Raw genomic sequence first — 19,219 nt, forward strand, 5'->3', positions numbered from 1 at the left:
ATTTTGTAACCCCGGGAAATTGGACGCTCTAATTGTAATTTTATAATGTTGGCCTCAATTTATATCCAAGTCACTGTTTGGATACATAATTATTTTTGGTTTTGTTTTGAGTTTAAGTAAAAAAAATCTATGTGAAGAGAATATTTTTAAATTCTGTACCATTTCAATAACATGGTATACTGTTATGATATGGTACTTTTTTTAAAATAAATTTAATGCTTTCTTAAATACATGTTTTATATCATTTGTGGATAGCTTTTTTTAAATCAAATCTATGCTAATTTTGTTTTTTTTTAAGAATTTTCCCCTGGGAGAAAAAAGCCAGGATTAGAATTTAACAGTTCTGATACAGGAAATTTTTTAACAATTAACAGGTATGAAGAATACAAAATCTGCCGTGCAACGGTTTGACGTTTCTTTTTTCAGTTTTTTTTTTTTTGCTGCAACTCGACGTTACAACGGTGGAGAATTTGGTTCCTTCATTATATTTTAGAAAAGGCTTTGATTCTGCTCTGATAATCAACATAAACTAGATTTTTTAATGTTATTTAACGTAAAATTGACTGCTTAACCAAATGCCATCATTGGTTATCGAAAAAAAAGTTAATCTATTTTTTTGCAGCCGCTGTACATTTCGTGACGTTACAACGAAGAATTTTACAAACGAACCAAATTTGATCCACCTAGTTGCATTCGATGGGAATTTTATACTATTTTTAGAATATGATCAGATTTGGAAAAATTGTCCCTGTCTACCGGAGATATTTTTGGTATCCACAGGTGATTTTGAGGTTTTTTTGCTGATTGAGGAAATCATGATATCGTCTGTTGTGTGCTATCTTGTGACATCGACCATTTTAGTCAAAATGAGTTAATGATGACGTTTTGCTGTACTTAATAAACACTACAAGATGCTTTAATCCGATTTCGGAAATTCGTTTCCGTTTCCCAGATATCGCAAAACACACTTGCGACATAGACCATTTTATCGTCAAAATGATCGTGCACACTTGTGACACGTCATACATGTTGTTGGAAAATGCGCAAAAAAAAATCAAATTTTTCACAAATTTGTGTTGATACTTATTTTTTTAAAGCAATTCCATCTTTTGTTTTTGAAAATATACTGATTAAGTTGATTAAACCATTGATTTGAGCTTATTTTAGTTTGTATGGGAATTCTGTGCACACTTGTGACACGTAGTACATATTTACTTTTAAAACACACTTGTGACACGTGCTTTTCAGATTTTTGTTAACATAATTTACTGTATCTTTTAACTAATTTAACCAAATTAGTTGAATTAGTTGCGTTTGTTTAGCGATAGCATACGAATCGATTGCTTTAAAAAGTTTGACTTCATCGTTCATAGATTTGAAATTATTTACCATCATACTTTAAAATTCGATTTTCTCGAAAAGTACTAAATGGTCGTTGTCACAAGATAGCACACAACAGACGATATGTCGGTTTATTGCAGTTTATACTATACTTGGGTCAAGGTTATTAATCTTTGAATGTTTGTAAAGGTTATAGGTTTTCAATTTTCACAGTGGTATACTAGCCCGGACAAAATGTCTTTTTTAAGACAGGTAATAAAACAATAATTTAAAATAAATAAAAATCTTCCTTTTTAGCTTTTACTCCAAAAATGTCCTAAACAACTAACGTTAACACTTACACTTGAATAAAAATGTATGTTTTGTCAATCAAAATGTCGATCAAACTGTAGTAAATGATTGAGATAACGAGTAATTTTCAAGAAACGTTTATGACACTGACGTGCACGCTCAGTTGACACTACCAACATTTTCTCAGCAGTCACTTTAGCTGATACAGCCATCACAATTTGTGTATAGACAATCATGTGAACACGTTGAGGGTGTGACGCCAGAATGTTGAGTTTTAAAATAAAGTTGTGTGCATTATTTTTCATCTGTCATATGGTAGCATCAGAAGACATACAGAGTGAGTATTTCAACATAAAATCCATTATTTTTTAAATCGATTCATTGAAGCGTTATCATTATCCAACAAAAATTGTAGCTGACCTAAAAATAAATAATCTGGGTACCTCTTCTGAGGAAAGAAAACACAGAACGGATGAGGAATTTTACAAACCTTCCCCGTTTTTTTAAAAGAAAAATGTGAATGAAACAGTGGCATTATACTTATCTTATTTTAAGTGTTTATTTTCTGTGAACTATCATTTTCAATTAATTTACCGTAAATTGAATAATCATCGAGATAAACAACAGAACTGCTCAAACGGAATGCTTAGTATAGACTGTTACTTAGCACCAAAGCAAAATGAAAAAAAGTTGTATTTTTAGCGTTAGCTGTGTTGGTGGAATACTAAAATCATTGTATTGCGTTCTTTCTTCTCTCTGCCATATTAGCAGCAATTATGAAAGTATCCTTAAACAACTTTAAAAATAATAATTCAACAATGCAAGCTTTTATATTTTCAGATACTCCAAATGTATGGTACATTGAGCCAACAATTAATCGAAACGCTTATGGCGCTACCGTTGCATATTCTTTGAACGGTACATCATGGTTATTGGACTTAACGGACGTTGCACTGAAAAAAGTGCCAATAGTGTACAATAAAAATGGCGTTATAACAGAAGACACAATCAAGGTTCAGAATTGTTCTGTACAGGTAAATCGTCTCAAATGTTGAAAAAAAAACATATTTAAAGCTTCATTTTTTTAGACAATGGGAAATCTGCCTATATTTCAACAATTAGAATATTTGAATAATGTAACCAGAAGCACTCAACTCGATGAATCAAACGATTCAATCAAACAGGTAATGCAATTCAAGATGGTTCAAATAAAAATGTTTGAATTTAAACTTTTCTTTTACTTGCAGTCAAACGTGTCATTATGTAACGATAAAACCAAATGGATGTTAACTGACGGCCAAGATTCTTACGTGTTCACAGTTTTTAATAAATCTAACCAAAGTGATCAGTCAGTTCCGAAAGAGTTAGTTTATGGCTTAAGTGCAGTCTCTTTTCTATTACTGTTGTTGTCGTCCTGTTTGATTTATTGCAAGTGTGCATCACCTTCGGCGTCCGGGATGGAAGACTATCATATTGTTGATATTTGCCTGACGGGCTGTTGTAAATTTTAGAAATCCCTCGTTTTTAATAAAATAATTCAACTTTTGTTGAAGCAATAAGACAGCATTTATTGACATGCTTCATATTTTTTTAAAGAACGAAAGCAACATCAACCTAGGCGTTTTGTATTTTTCCATACCCATTCATTTTTTTTCCATTAATGAAGTTAACCCTCTACCGGCCACATTTTTTCGAAAATTTTTATTTTTCCCCTGTTCAGGAGGTCATTTTGAGCATCTTTTGTTTAGTTTATGTTTGTTAGTATTTGGCCTATTCTACCACCTCCTATCATTACATTTGGCCTATGTAATTTTTTCATGTTTTTACAGGTACTTTTTAAAGTTTTTGCTTGTTTTTCACATTTTCTGTCATAAAATGGCACTGTTATCATTTAAGGGCTAATACGCAACTCCCAAGAAAGGGGGTCAAGAAATAGCTTTACGAACAGCAGAACAAAGGAGAGGAAATGATTTCTTGGGGCTATTCTTCATGCACCCTCTTTGTCTTTCTTTCGCTGCCGCTGCTGCACATTTGATTTTTTTTTCTTGACCGATTTCTTCTGAAGTGCGTATACCGCTTAAGTTATAGAAAAATGCGTAGAGGCATAGCCTGAGACACTAGAAAAATTAGTGCATACTTGTTTTTACTTAAAATAAAGGAAATGTCAGTAAAAAACACAGCCAAAGTTGATCCCTAAAAAAAATACATTTTTAAAAACATTGACCAAGTCACATAAAACAAGTAAAACTTCCATCCCATAAATTTTGTATAATTATAAAAGTTCTTCTTTCCAATGCAAAGATGAAAAATTGGTTGAAAAATTGGCGGGGTTGGGTTGTAGAGGGTTAACTTGCATTTAGCATAGTTTACACCTGGGTGCTGAATAGTGGTTCGCAAAACGGCCTCAATTGTGAACTGTCAAAGTGGAACCAATTTACTGTGCGCCAAAAATAGAGAGTATTGTTATCGATCATTAACAAATATTTTTTTTCAAGAATGAAAACATGTGGCTTTTGAGGACCTGGAGTTGTAGTCAAGAATCTTTAAATAGTTGAAGGCGAGATCGTCATTTTATTTATAATAATGAATTGAAGTTATTTATGGAGTCGATGTGGTTGTATCCATCCAGAAGCTGTCTTAACCTTAATTTGATTCCGTTTGAAAACCTACTGGTTTAGTGAAAATCTTTTTTGTTTTTTGGATCAGTTTTGCTAGAAATAGCGAGGTTTTTTCGCTGGACCAGGAAGAGCTGTAGGATTCCAAAATCAGCCATTGCATTTATCTGGGACATCGCAGAATGACACTCTCGCCGCAGTTCTTCGTCATCCGTAAATAAGAAAAACTTCTTCTAACCGATCCAAGCTTAAAAAAATACACAGTTTTCCAGCAAAAAATATCAAAATCTAACCAAATTGAAACACAAACAACTGATTATAAACGAAAAAAGTTATGCTTGTGCTTGAACAGCTTCCTACTGTGTAAATGTAAACAAAGTGGGATCATTCGAAAATCACGTTACGCATTCGCTCTATTCATCACCCAGGTTTACACTTCTACACTTGGTGACAAGAAAAATTGAAAATTTTGGAAAATCTGAAGAGATACCCCCTGGCTCGATTGTTTAGGCAACAATAAGTAACTGTGCCAAATTTGAGCCAATTTGGTTAAGGTTAAGGGGTCGCTTTTTGTCGTTGAAGTTTATATGGGGAAAATCGCATAAATGTATGCAGAAAAACATCGTTTTAGTATTTTTCTGCCAGGTGGCGCAAGTGTTGCCCAAAATTGTACAAGAGTGAGAATTGGGTCCTAAAATGAAGCTTAGATTGCTGATATTATTGTTTACAGCGATAAAGCTTATTTTTCTGAGTACAATGACCCTTTGTACGACCAAAAAGAGTTTAAAATGGATTTTTAAATCAATTTTGAAAAATTAACCTCGCGGTCCTTCTTGACAGAAAAGCTCCTACTTGACAGCTCGTTCCAAGGGGACCATAGTTGATCCATCGAAAAAATGTTGTCTTGTCAAACTTTTTTTTTTGCATTAAAATGAAAAAAAAAGTTATCAGAAATGGTTTTTAATCGTGTTTTTTACCGTTGTACATAAATATTGACATAGGGCTTTAGTACCCAATTTTGTAGAAAATTTAATTCCCTGCAATTTTGTCGAAGGGTGCAAGTAGATCCGAGGTATAAAAATAGAGATTTAAATCGCAAGTGTTTTGAATTACTGGGAAGGGAAGACACACGGCTGTGTTGTTGGAGCCGGAGTCGAAGTCGACAAATTATGAGAAGCTGTAGTCATAGTTACTAAATCAGGCAGAGACGGAGTTAAAGTCGGATAATTTGCAACAACTTTAGGTTATATTCTGGAAATCGGGCAACTCAACTCGACCTCGTTAGTTTAAGTGGTCGATTCGAGTCGCCTTCCATGTAGAATAAGGCCCTTTGTGCCGGAGTTTTGTTGAAGTTGGAGTCGCTAAAGTTAGAGGTAGAGTCGGAGTCGTAAAATAAGTCGCCCTTGGTGTAAAACCGTTATGAAAAAATAAAACAAAAGTTGCAAAAGCACCAAAACCGATCCAAAATGCTGACTCACCAAATGCAAATGAAATAATTGATGGAAAATTTGGGAAAATTACTGCAACCGGTACCCACATACCCCACAACGTCCTGTCCAAACTCCATCATCGGTCAGCAAATTCCTGGGGAAACCCCTCTTCGTGGGTGTGTGTGGACTCTACACTGGTACAGATGTAAACAGTCGATGACCCGCTTTCCATACCACCAAACACACACCTGCCGATGCCGGGCCCAAATACTGGCAACGTTCGTAGTAGAAAAAGCATGAATCACGCGGTTTCATTGATAATAAAGCGGGCTTTGGGGGTAAGTGTGAGATGAGCGTGGCCACAAATACCAATGAGAGCTTCTGGAATAAAATTTCAAGTTGGTGTATTGAAAAAAAAAACCTCCATATCCTGAATTTGACTTTCTCGTTTTTTTATTAATGCGTTCGATTTTAAATTTGAAATAAGCAATGAATTTCTAGACAGGTTAGAATGTTTGATCCTTACTGATGGAATAATGTGCAAACCATTCGGATGAATTCTTTCAAGTGAACTCTTTAAACAAGGATTGCGAATTATTCAATTGGGTTATTGTAAATAAGATTCTTATATATTTGGCTTAAATAAGATTGTAAAATTCATTTGTAGATGAGATTCACGTGTTGTGAGTGTACGTGGGGTTTAAATGTGCGAAAACTATGTTTTCTTAAAACATAGAATTTGAATTGAACTGAAAATAAAGGAAGTTTTCATCAAATAAACTAATATTCATATTTAAAAAAAAAACTCACATTTCTTTGAATATTATTTTATTTTATATAAATTAAAACATAACAGGCACAATGCTACGAATGAACCCCAACAAACCTCTAAACCCAAGAAAGAGAGAGAGACTAACTTCATCGAGCGAATGAACTGTTCACGAGGGGTTTGCCATGTGCCACCCCGTGGACTGTCGTGCCGATAGCGCGAAACCCAACGTCAGAACTAACCCGTCCACGGTCGCGGCTGGACGTTCCAAGATATTACCTCTCGAATACCCACGAACGAGCATAACAATTAGCTGGTTGTGTGTTTGGGGAAAAAAAGAACCAGTTTATTAGTCATGCAGTGAGGAACGCCGCGCAAATTTAAGCTAAGTGAAACCACTAATATATCAGTTTTTCAAGTGTTTGGCGAATGTGTTGTGTCTATATAGCTTAGGACGATAATTCCCGAAAAGTTTGGAGTAGATCGTCTTACGCGAAAGCGTGTGTTGAGCAGCTGTAGTTTAGTTGTGGCTTTGACGAAGTTCGGAACAAGTGCTATGCTTGCGGCGCCGGGTGCCTTTATCTCAACGACTGTGATAGTGGTCATAGTGGTGGTGGTTTGCGGCCAGGTCCAGACGGCTCGTCTGAGCGAACCTTCCGACGCTGGATCGCAGGATTCGTCCGGAAGCGGAAATGAAGGTTGGTATCGGTGGGGTAGACCGTGCTGAAGCTACCGGAACCGCTGGTTCCGGCATTGTGTTGTTCAATTTTGGTGACGATTCAAACATGGCGCGTGCACTTCCAAGAAATCATTTCTTTATGTCTGCTCGTGCAACGATTAACTATCTATACGATTGCTGATGAATCATTAGACTTTCCTGCTGGGTAGGAATACAAAGTGAACACGAGGAACGCATCAGATGTACAGAAACCTATAACACTGCCTTGCTGACAGAAGCTCAAAAGAGAAGCTATTGACGACTTCACCAACAACTCTTGAGCGCCGACGACGTCGGCAGCCAGTGTAAATATTGGAGAACGGCTGCGCAAATTTCCGCGGTACTTTTGGGGACGCTGGCTGGTGGGTGAAGAAGGCATAGGTGATTCCGCGAACAGAGCGCTCCCGGCGGTGTTCAGACTGATTGAGCGCGATTTTGTGATTCATAGCATTCGTAGTCGCACGTATTCAAACGGCGGCTGGGAGAAGAAATAGGAGTCAGGTTGTTTCTCCCTAAACAAAAACTTGGGAGGAAATGGCTACGTGGGGACACGTGCAGCATTATGCGGTTTGCAAAGAGCAGAACGAACAATGCAGCCGATTGAGGGAAATGTTTTGCCTCAAGGAATAACGCATCTGGCTACAAGAAATGACTGCGTGTGGTGATTTATAGAAATTCCACATGGGAAGACCATTGCTGGGAGAACGAAATGTATTTTTTCGCCACAATGTATTGAGATTGTTTAGATTTGAAATTAAACCTTTAATTTACAAATGAAGTCAAATTTGCAAAATATTCAGTAAACGATCGTCGCAGAACGCTAGTATTCTTCATGCTGAATGATTTTTCCTGTTTCTAACAAAAACTTGTTAGAAGATTTTAATCCGAATGTAGAAAAAATCTTAGATATGATTCTCTAAGATGATAAATAACGACATTTTAAATAGTTTTTTTTCTCGCCAGGACAACTTTAAATTTTCAGTGAATAAATATTTACAGTACTTACGGAAAATTAAATAAACACAAATTATTTTTCACAGAATGCATATATATTTTTAATCGTATTTAATTTAAGTGCCAATGAAAAGTATAATAGTAGTTTATGCAACAAGTTGCAAAAAGAGGATTTTTTCAGCACGAGTCGTACATTTATCCAACGAGGTTCACCGAGTTGGATAAATACGAAAAGTGCTGAAAAAATCAAGTTTTGCAACGAGTTCCATACAACATTTTTTGCAATTCCGAAAAACACCCATTGAAGTCAAATTTTCATGTATTTTGTCAATAAATCGTTTAAATCAAAAAAAAATGTTGAAAAGTGTTACTTTTCGAAACAAGTGCTGAAAAGTTCAACTTTTCAGCACCCATTTCAGTGCTGAAAAGTTCAACTTTTCAGCACCCATTTCAGTGCTGAAAAGTAGAACTTTTCAGCATTTATTTTAAAAAATGTTGCTATTCGATTCTGTTATTTTTGGTACAAAAAAGTAGGCTATTTCGTCGTTCAAGAATGACAGGAAAAGTAAGTAGTTTCACGATGGAATTGCAAAAAATGATTTATGGCCTTTCTTATATTATCTACTTCAGATTTTTCAAATCTGGAAGTGAAAATTATTTTTTTGCAATTCCGTCGTGAAACTAGGGGAAATATGCCCATTTTAATCACTCTAAGCCGTTCGACCAATTCTCATCACTTTTGCCGTTTTCCGCTATAAAATCAACATTTTCAGATGTATCAACAATGGAGAGTTGCTTGCTCACTTTTGTTTGAGCTATTTATTGCTTTGGAACCGTCAAAAACACTTTATGAAAGCTGTAATTCATGGTCAAAGTGCTGATAGGCCGATAATAGAAATAGGCTGAGAAAGGGTATAGTTCCCCTACTTACTTTTTCTGTCATTCTTGAACGACGAAATAGCCTACTTTTCTGTACCGAAAATAACAGAATCGAATAGCAACACTTTTCAAAATAAATGCTGAAAAGTTCTACTTTTCAGCACTCAAATGGGTGCTGAAAAGTTCAACTTAACAACATTTTTTTTGGTTTAAACGATTTATTGACAAAATACATGAAAATTTGACTTAAAATTTCACTCAGTGTGTGTTTTTTGGAATTGCAAAAAATGTTGTATGGAACTCGTTGCAAAACTTGATTTTTTCAGCACTCTTCGTATTTATCCAACTCGATGAACCTCGTTGGATAAATGTACGACTCGTGCTGAAAAAATCCTCTTTTTGCAACTTGTTGCATAAACTACTATTTTATGGAAAACTCTTGGTACCCCAACTTAGTAGTCATGTCATCATCAACAGTTATTGGCATTTTCATCAAGTTTGATTTTACTTTTTCAATCACCAAATTACTGAAGCATTTAAACAATCGAACATCAATATGGCTAAATATTTTACCTCTTCATAGAATAGGGCGGCGAATGTTCAAGAAGGATAAATCAGCCAGAAATAAATGAATTAACAACAACAGTAATCTATATGCACTCAACCTCCGGTGGTTGGTTACTTTTTCGTTTGACACTTTTTTGTACCCCGTTGGTTGGTCAAAGTCAAACTAAAAAGTGACGAACTGTCCCTTTTTACACGGCGCTCACGCACACTATCAAAACATACGTTTGGTAGTGTGTATGAACTCCGTGTAAAAAGGGTGTCAAACTAAAAAGTGACCCCGTTCGTTTGACAACAGTTGGTGCCAAACCATCGGGGTTTGAGTGTAGAATGGCTTTATATTATTTTGCTTCCATATTTATAAGTTTCAAAATTCCCGGGAGTCTCGACCAAATTTCCAGGGAATCGAAAGTTCCAAAAATATTCAATTTTCTGGAAAATAATTCCCGAGAATTCCCGCTCAAAACCCTCTATATTTGAGTTATTGATAAAGTTTGCTGCAAATTAGAGTGGTACGGGGCAAAAGTGCGCACGGGGCACCAGCTTTAAATACTTAAGAGCGAGTCCACGAACAGGGCATACCCCTTTGTATGGGACGTCGTTTGGACCTCACCAATCTGCCTGAAATTTTCAGGGGTTGTTTGTACATATAAAACTAGCATCTGATCAAAATATGAGCACTCTAGGTCAACGGGAAGTGGGCAAATCGGGACACAAAGTTTAAAGGTTCAAAAACGTCAAAAATCTTAAAAAGGCTATAACTTAGGCAAAATTCAATTAAATTTCAAAATTCAAAATGCATCTGAAAGGGCTCAAAAATGCAACAAAATGCAGGGTAGAGCATCCCGATTGGTTAAATCTAAAGGGAATTATTGGCATTTTAGTGAAAAAATAGCATATTTTTCAAACACAAATAAAAAAGTGTTTCATCCAGATATCAACTCGGTTCGACCTGCAGCTTGTAGGGGACATATGAGCAGTTCTCCACGGAATCGGTCTTTTTTCTTTGATTTTAATTTTTGTATTTTTTAATCCGACTGAAACTTTTTTGGTGCCTTTGGTATGCCCAAAGAAGCCATTTTGCATCATTAGTTTGTCCATATAATTTTCCATACAAATTTGGCAGCTGTCCATACAAAAATGATATGTGAAAATTCAAAAATCTGTATCTTTTGAAGGAATTTTTTGATCGATTTGGTGTCTTCGGCAAAGTTGTAGGTATGGATACGGACTACACTGGAAAAAAATAATACACGGTAAAAAAAAATTGGTGATTTTTTTATTTAACTTTTTATCACTAAAACTTGATTTACAAAAAAACACTATTTTTAATTTTTTTTATTTTTTGATATGTTTTAGAGGACATAAAATGCCATCTTTTCAGAAATTTCCAGGTTGTGCAAAAAATCTTTGACCGAGTTATGAATTTTTTAAACAATACTGATTTTTTCAAAAAATCGAAATTTTGGTCGCAAAAATTTTTCAACTTCATTTTTTGATGTAAAATTGAATTTGCAATCAAAAAGTACTTTAGTGAAATTTTGATAAAGTGCATCGTTTTCAAGTTATAGCCATTTTTATGTAACTTTTTTCAAAATAGTCGCAGTTTTTCATTTTTTTAAATTAGTGCACATGTTTGCCCACCTTTGAAAAAAATATTTTTGAAAAGCTGAGAAAATTCTCTATATTTTGCTTCTTCGGACTTTGTTGATACGACCTTTAGTTGCTGAGATATTGCAATGCAAAGGTTTAAAAACAGGAAAATTGATGTTTTCTAAGTCTCACCCAAACAGCCTACCATTTTTCAATGTCGATATCTCAGCAACTAATGGTCCGATTTTCAATGTTAAAATATGAAACATTTGTGAAATTTTCCGATCTTTTCGAAAACAATATTTTCAAAATTTTCAAATCAAGACTAACATTTCAAAAAGGCCAAACATTCAATATTACGCCCTTTTAAAATGTTAGTCTTGATTTGAAAATTTTGAAAATATTGTTTTCGAAAAGATCGGAAAATTTCACAAATGTTTCATTATTTAACATTGAAAATCGGACCATTAGTTGCTGAGATATCGACATTGAAAAATGGTGAGACTTGGAAAACATCAATTTTCCTGTTTTTATACCTTTGCATTGCAATATCTCAGCAACTAAAGGTCGTATCAACAAAGTCCGAAGAAGCAAAATATAGAGAATTTTCTCAGCTTTTCAAAAATATTTTTTTCAAAAGTGGGCAAACATGTGCACTAATTTAAAAAAATGAAAAACTGCGACTATTTTGAAAAAAGTTACATAAAAATGGCTATAACTTGAAAACGATGCACTTTATCAAAATTTCACTAAAGTACTTTTTGATTGCAAATTCAATTTTACATCAAAAAATGAAGTTGAAAAATTTTTGCGACCAAAATTTCGATTTTTTGAAAAAATCAGTATTGTTTAAAAAATTCATAACTCGGTCAAAGATTTTTTGCACAACCTGGAAATTTCTGAAAAGTTGGCATTTTATGTCCTCTAAAACATATCAAAAAATAAAAAAAATTAAAAATAGTGTTTTTTTGTAAATCAAGTTTTAGTGATAAAAAGTTAAATAAAAAAATCACCAATTTTTTTTTACCGTGTATTATTTTTTTCCAGTGTAGTCCGTATCCATACCTACAACTTTGCCGAAGACACCAAATCGATCAAAAAATTCCTTCAAAAGATACAGATTTTTGAATTTTCACATATCATTTTTGTATGGACAGCTGCCAAATTTGTATGGAAAATTATATGGACAAACTAATGATGCAAAATGGCTTCTTTGGGCATACCAAAGGCACCAAAAAAGTTTCAGTCGGATTAAAAAATACAAAAAAAATCGAATGACCGAAATCCTAGAGAACTGCTCATATGGGACTACCATCTGTGACTGAGAACGCTTTGGGTAAGGCAGTTTAACATATTAAATAGACACTTTTACTTTTAGTGATTTTTTTGGTTGTAAATGTTTGCTCGGGGGACCTCTTAGATCCCATTTTCTTGTGATAATTTTATCATATTCGTGTTCCTGAGACAATTTAACAATAGAAACATGTATAAAAATGTTTATTTTGATCCATTTTAACCCTTTAAAAAATAAAAGTTAAAAAAAATTATTAAGCTGCTTTTTTTTCTGGTGTCATCTAGTATCCTTGGAAACGAGCTTGATTTTCAATAAATGTGAATCGAAGATTCTTTAAATTTAACCAATCGGGAGCACCCTGCATTTTGTTGCATTTTTTGAGCCCTTTCAGATGCATTTTGAATTTTGAAATTTAATTGAATTTTGGATAACAAAACTTCAGTTTCACGAAATTTTTGAAACCATTTAACTAGTGTTTAGTCTAGCTAATTACCTTGCAAACCCTTAAAGATTTTTTGAAATTTCTCTTCTTCTTATTTTTACCATCATTTTTCCTTAAAAGATCACATTGGATAACTTTTAATTCTGATAAAATTGATTCAAAATCACTAAAAATAGTATTTCTGCCAAAATAGGACCAACAAATATAACTTATCCGATTATAACAATGTTTTTAACCCTAAAAATGAGACTTTAGTTATATAAGTACTTCTTAGTCTAAATTAGTTACTATACCATAAACTTATTTTCATTTGGGGTAAAAAACAACCCCAATTGAAAACTTGATAAAAATTTAATTTTTACACTAAAAAAATAGCTGAAAAATGTGTGGGACAGGTAAGACACTTATGCGAACGTGGGCAGTTTAGACCAACTTATTGCGATAAAATTAGCATAAATAACATTCAATTTTTCAAAATTCTGAAGTTCTGTACAGACGCTTGGAAAGAAAAATCAGTTTCAGCAATAAATAGAAGGGCCAGAATACGGAAAATTATTCGGAAAATACATTTGGCTTGGGCTGCTCGAAAAGTCACATTTCACCCACCCTAGTGTTTACGCAAATTGGGATATGTATTTTAAGAACATCTATCACTAATTTCTAATCACATATAAAATTGAACGTAGCGTAGGAATTTGAATTCATAGAAAGTTTTCTGTTGTTTTACAATGAAAAGGTAATTTTCCTTGTAAACTAATGTACACTGTTGTTTGGATTCTGACTTATTTATTTAAATTAAGAAGGGAGGGTTGGTTACTCTTTACATGACTTGAACTTGAACTTGAACTTGAAACACAAATCAATGATGCTCGGTGTATTTTAAACATTTATTTTTAACAAACATGATAGAGCCAATGGCGTTTTTTAACGTGAATATCAAATCACAATTTTATTGAACAAAACCGTCCAACAAAATGTTGACTTCCTATATCTTTTGTCAAACACTCACCAGTCAGCTGGTTTACGATACGGGTTTCCACTCGAACTGCACTCGAAGTGCAGTTCACCGTCTGAACGCTTCAATAAGTCCGGAAGTTCACACAGGCACGGCTGGCGACCCAAGTATAGTAAACATTGCGAAAAAAAACGGTATCATTCAGAAAGGCAGCAGATATGGAACGAAGAAGCACGTACTATACTACTACACTAGACTCGACTGAATGGTATCCGCAAATAAGTTGCAACTACTATCGGTTTGGGCAAAATGGCAATCTCTATATTAACTTTTTAAAGTGTAACAGGTTTGTTTCATTACTCATGATTATTGGTGATTTATTTCTTGACATCATATAACCGTCGAATCTTGAATCCGTTCGCAAATTGCCCCACCCAGCTTACTCACAATCCGCCCCGCGAAGCGTAAAATGAATGTCGAGGTTCACCGGTTGTTCTAACTTAGTCGTGACTTCGTGTAAGTCTTCCGTGCGCGCGGAAAAAACGAGGCCGGATTCACCTGTTGCACGTGGTCGGTTGGTTGGAAGTATGTCGTCACCGATGACGTCGCCGTCGTTGTCACTTTCTTTTCGCTTTCTTTCTGCGACGAGTTCGAGTTTTTCCAGCGCCAGCGGGTTTTCCCAGCCATCAGGACACAATCAAAGCTTACGCCTCGTCATGTTTGAATAATTAATTCTCCTTTTGCCTGTTGGGGATAGTACTCCGGGGTACTGTGGGGTTGGAAAATTTATGTGCTGATCTACTTTTTTTTTTTGGTTCTTTATTGCAGCCACATTCGAACGATATGCTCGGATTTTCCCGGAATTCCATGACAGCAGCGGTGGTGGTGATGGAAATGCCAGCAAACCACGTGGGCGAGAACAGCGGCTCACCATTAGCTACCGGCTTGACGGGGAAAATGTCACCCTAGATTTGTGGCGAAATGATGAAATAGTAGCTCCCGAAGGACATTTTATGCTGTTGCAAAGCGCGTCCGGGGAAACCCGCCGGAAACAGCTGGCCGAACATGAACTGGAGCGGTGTCAGTATCACGTAAGTGGAGGGGAAATTTCGAGTAAAAGCTATTTATGATTTTATTCATTTAAAATTTATCACGGTTCTTTTTATAAGCAATTGACGTCACAAAGAAGTAAATTTTCCTTGCACTGTTTGTGTATGCGTTTTTTTTTTTGGTTGATAAAACCGTGACAAACCATTTTTGCTTCGTTTTCGAAGCATGAACGTATTAAGAATAGATTACACTAAAAAAATAATCTGAATCTAAATCTGAGCGTTTATTTATACGATAGCCTGTTAGTTTACCCTTTTTATCAGGTCAAGGAAGTAACTGTCGAAAGAATATAATTGATATACATAATTATAAAAAATCCCTTCTAGTTTTGAAATACCTACTGAAAGATGTGAACAAAGTTACCTCTACCTAACCATGATTTTTTGTTCTGCAAAGGTTTTTCATGAATTTTCAATTGTTACAATTTTTGTCTCATAAAATTGTCCCAAGCTCTACGTAGGTGATCTGGGCCTAAGACATTTTTAGCATCCTATGTGGATTTCATGGAATGTAAAGAAATTTCTTCTGAATGGATTTATTTTGCCCTTTCGAATTAACTCTTTCTCGGTAACAGAATGGTTGAGCAGCTCGTTTGACAAATTCAACCCACGCAAAGAAAGTTGATTTTTTCCATGAACATGAAGGTTCATGGTTATTTTTATGAAATTCATATTTACGAAAAACATTAATGTGTGGTGCACCATTTTCGTCTAAAAAATACCAAAATTTTCAACACATTTCAATCAATTTGAAAAAAAAAGAAGACAAATACCGAATGATTCCCAAATTTTTGAATTTTTATTTTTGGGGAGTTTGCATTGTGTCTCAATGATCAGATAAACGATAAAATTTTATTTTTATTGTTTTAAAAATAACAAAATTGCGTAAAAAGCGATGTTTGTGTAAAATGATGGTTTTCTATTCATCAATGTAAATGTTTGTAAATTTGTTGAAAATGAATTGAGTATACAATTTTAACCAATGTTCTCCTTCATCCACCAGGGCACAGTTCGTGGTAGCATCTCATCTTCGGTAGCTCTGTCCACGTGCGACGGCATCAGTGGCATCGTCTACGACACGCACGATACTTACCTGATAGAATTCGACAGCTCAGAACAGAGCCACTACGTACAACGAAATCCCGATTTGTTGAAGAAGGATCGGGTAAGCTAGCTGATGAATCTGTCTTGAACCATATTTTAAATTTCGTACAATTTTAGACCAAACGTGCCCTTGAGACATTCCACGAGCCACATCCAGAGGCTTTCAGTACGGCATTCCGCTCAAATCGAGAGTCCAACTACGTTGAACTAGTCCTGGTGATCGATCGCGCCCTATACCTCGGAAATATGAACGTCCAAAAGGTCTACAACTACTGTCTAGACCTGGTCAACATAATGAACATAATATACCGTCCGCTGAATATTTATATAGTTCTCGTCGGAGTCGTCATCTGGACCGAGCAGGACGAAATCGAGATGAGCTCGGACTCCAAGAAAACGCTGGATAACTTTCTCCGATATCGGCGGGACACCTTGCTGCAGTCGATTCCCCACGACAACGCACACTTGCTAACGGGAGTACACTTTGGGGATAGTAGTGGTGATGGAGTTGTCGTTGGAAAGGCCGAACTTGGCTCAATGTGTACGTTTGCTGGATCCGGTGGAGTGGAAGTCGTCGATACAAAACACGTGGCGTTGCAAGCCAGTACCGTAGCACACGAAATGGGCCACAATTTCAACATGGACCACGATGGGCCGGAATGTCGGTGTCCTGGAGGAAACTGCGTCATGGCAGCGAAGACGGTTCGCAGCCAGAAGGCGCCTAGCCGGTGGAGTTCGTGCAGCGTGGAACATCTTGAAACGGGTCTACAACATGGGCTTGGGGCGTGTTTGAAGAACAAACCGGCCAAAATGTTGGTCAAGAGTACATGTGGCAACGGTTTGCTAGAGCCTGGAGAAGAATGTGACTGTGGTCTGTCCGAGATGTGTGATACAAAGTGTTGTGATGCCACGACCTGTCGGTTGACGGTGAACGCAACTTGTGCAGCGGGGGAATGCTGCGATCTCGATAGTTGTCAGCTCAAGTCAGCTGGATCAAGCTGTCGATCGGCAGTGGGAGAGTGCGACTTACCGGAACATTGCAGTGGACAGTCTCCGATTTGTCCAAAGGATGTATACCTCAGAGATACGGAACCCTGTGCTGGAGGACAAGCTTACTGCTTCAAAGGACGTTGTCGAACCCGTGATTCACAGTGCAAACTGCTGTGGGGATCCACAGGCAGATCGTTCAATGATCACTGCTATCAAACCAATCGCAACGGTACCATCTTTGGTAACTGTGGCAATAACCTGTTAACGGGAGAATACACCAAGTGCAACCAGGAGGACATCATGTGTGGATTGCTGCACTGTAGCCATAGAAATGAGAAGCTGGACTACGGAATGGGTGCGTACTCTAAGCTAACGACAACCAAGTTTACCCATTTTGGACCTAGAGGAACGGTGCGGGACACCGTTTGTAATGCCGCCATTGTAGATTTAGGACTAGATGTTACGAACCCCGGGCTGGTCCCGGATGGAGCCAAGTGTGGAACGGGGAAGATGTGCTGGAACCAGAAATGTGTATCGTTGGCTCATTTGAAGGAGAATGACGTTGGTGAAGAGTGCGAAGGAGGCTGTAGTGATCATGGAGTGTGCAACAGTGAAGGAAACTGCCACTGTGACGATGGTTTTGGTGGTAAATTCTGCGAAACTGCTGGTTTAGGAGGCTCGGTAGATAGCGGACCAACTGTTGATCCGGACAGCTCCAAGGGACCATTAGCTCTTTATATCTCGTTGACAATTCTTCTGTTTATGATCTTTACTGGAACGGTGTACTTCTACCGAGTATTTCTGTGGGATTACATAAAGAATGTTTTACAAGACTTCCGCATGCGGAAATACGGTCACGTTGTACCACCAGCATCGCCATCCATCATGGGAGTTGCAAAAACTGCTAGGCTGCAAGTGTCTCAACCTGTTATAAACAGCACAACACTCAAACTGGACACCGTTCCATCAAGAGCTGCTCCACCTCCACCAAAGCCACAAACCGAACCTGCTCAGCACTTTATTAAAGTTAACATCAACAAGGGTAAAATCACGATCGAAAACAAAGTGGTCAACTCACCGTTCCTTCTCGAATCCACGTTACTGGACGCTCATGAAGCTGTGCACGAGATGAAAGCACGAGGAACACCTGCTATTGTCGAGAAACGCTCAATCAGCGTCGATTCGGAAGGTCCACTGCTCGGACAAAGCGTAGACCGACCAGTACTCGACACTCCCCCACCGCTTGAAACTCGAGAACCTGATCTAGTAGCACAAATTAGTCAAGTTAAGCTCAAAAAGGTGCACGATTTCCATTCAAACCGTTCCAAGAGTGACGAGAAACCTCCACGAAGACTACCAGAGCTGCCAAGGCAGAAAACCATAGGAGAATTCCAAAGTGTCATCGCAGAAGTTCATCCCAAACGAAGTCCAGTGACAGAGGAACCTCCTACGAATCCGTTCGGACACGTTACCCTGAAGAAGACAAAAACCCGAACACCTCATCTGAGTCGAGAACACTTGGACGAAATTACCGCTGAACAATCAGCAACAAGCAAGCCAACACCCTTAACAAAACCCGCAATCAATAGATTAAAGCCAACTCTACCTCAAAAGCCATCGGCTCAACAAAATGTAGACAATCAACAGTCTAGCGAAGCAGCGAGCAAGCCTAAACTGTCTCGAAAGCTGCCACAGCTGCCGAGCGCTGGACCAAACCGCAGCCGTCCACCGTTGCAGCGGAAGCCTGCCGTTGTGGTAGACGAAGCGGCGGATCTTCCTGAAGGAGGAGGCGTAGCTGCGCTGAAGGCGAGACTTAACCTGGAACAAATTGGCGGTGGCATCAAACGGTAACGTGGATGCTTCCGAACCTGTTAAAAACTTTGTGTATTTGTTGGAAGTATTTTCTAGTGCAATTTGGGCATTCGTTAAACTTTGAATCGCACGTTCCGCTCCTTTTTGGAATGTATGCGTTTGATACTGTTTTATTGTGATTTGTAACGAACTTCGGAGAAGTATTTTTAAATAGATTGTAAGAAACTCTCATATCATAATACGAGTTCGACGAACTCGACTAGACTGCTTGCAATACACCTATAAGTACTTAGCGATGAACTCTCGAATACAAATAACTAGTCAATTAAACACTTATAACGTTGGTTTAATTTATTTAT

General features: G+C 36.9%; 1 protein-coding gene and 1 long non-coding RNA gene across 2 annotated transcripts; both read left to right on the forward strand.

Moving 5' to 3' along the window:
* Window positions 1-1,638: 1,638 nt before the first annotated feature.
* Window positions 1,639-3,200, forward strand: LOC120424603 (uncharacterized). Its single transcript, XR_005606404.2, has 4 exons — window positions 1,639-1,969; window positions 2,473-2,666; window positions 2,721-2,816; window positions 2,880-3,200. It is a non-coding gene; the product is annotated as an uncharacterized LOC120424603 (long non-coding RNA).
* A 3,448-nt stretch (window positions 3,201-6,648) lies between these two features.
* LOC120424613 (disintegrin and metalloproteinase domain-containing protein 33-like) lies at window positions 6,649-19,199 on the forward strand. The gene is made up of 4 exons (XM_039588774.2): window positions 6,649-7,144; window positions 14,674-14,936; window positions 15,958-16,119; window positions 16,176-19,199. The coding sequence occupies exons 1-4, from the start codon at window positions 7,003-7,005 to the stop codon at window positions 18,897-18,899; spliced, it is 3,291 nt and encodes a 1,096-aa protein (XP_039444708.1). The 5' UTR covers window positions 6,649-7,002; the 3' UTR covers window positions 18,900-19,199.
* Window positions 19,200-19,219: the final 20 nt, after the last annotated feature.

Source organism: Culex pipiens, chromosome 1 (genome assembly GCF_016801865.2).
Source record: "Culex pipiens pallens isolate TS chromosome 1, TS_CPP_V2, whole genome shotgun sequence".
NCBI lineage: Eukaryota > Metazoa > Arthropoda > Insecta > Diptera > Culicidae > Culex > Culex pipiens.

Excerpts from the sequence above, each read along its gene's own strand:
- LOC120424613 (XM_039588774.2), top strand. The coding sequence starts at position 7,003 with ATGCTTGCGGCGCCGGGTGCCTTTATCTCAACGACTGTGATAGTGGTC. Across the intron at positions 7,145-14,673 it reads GTCCGGAAGCGGAAATGAAG|CCACATTCGAACGATATGCT; the intron begins GTTGGTATCGGT and ends TCTTTATTGCAG. Across the intron at positions 16,120-16,175 it reads ATTTGTTGAAGAAGGATCGG|ACCAAACGTGCCCTTGAGAC; the intron begins GTAAGCTAGCTG and ends GTACAATTTTAG.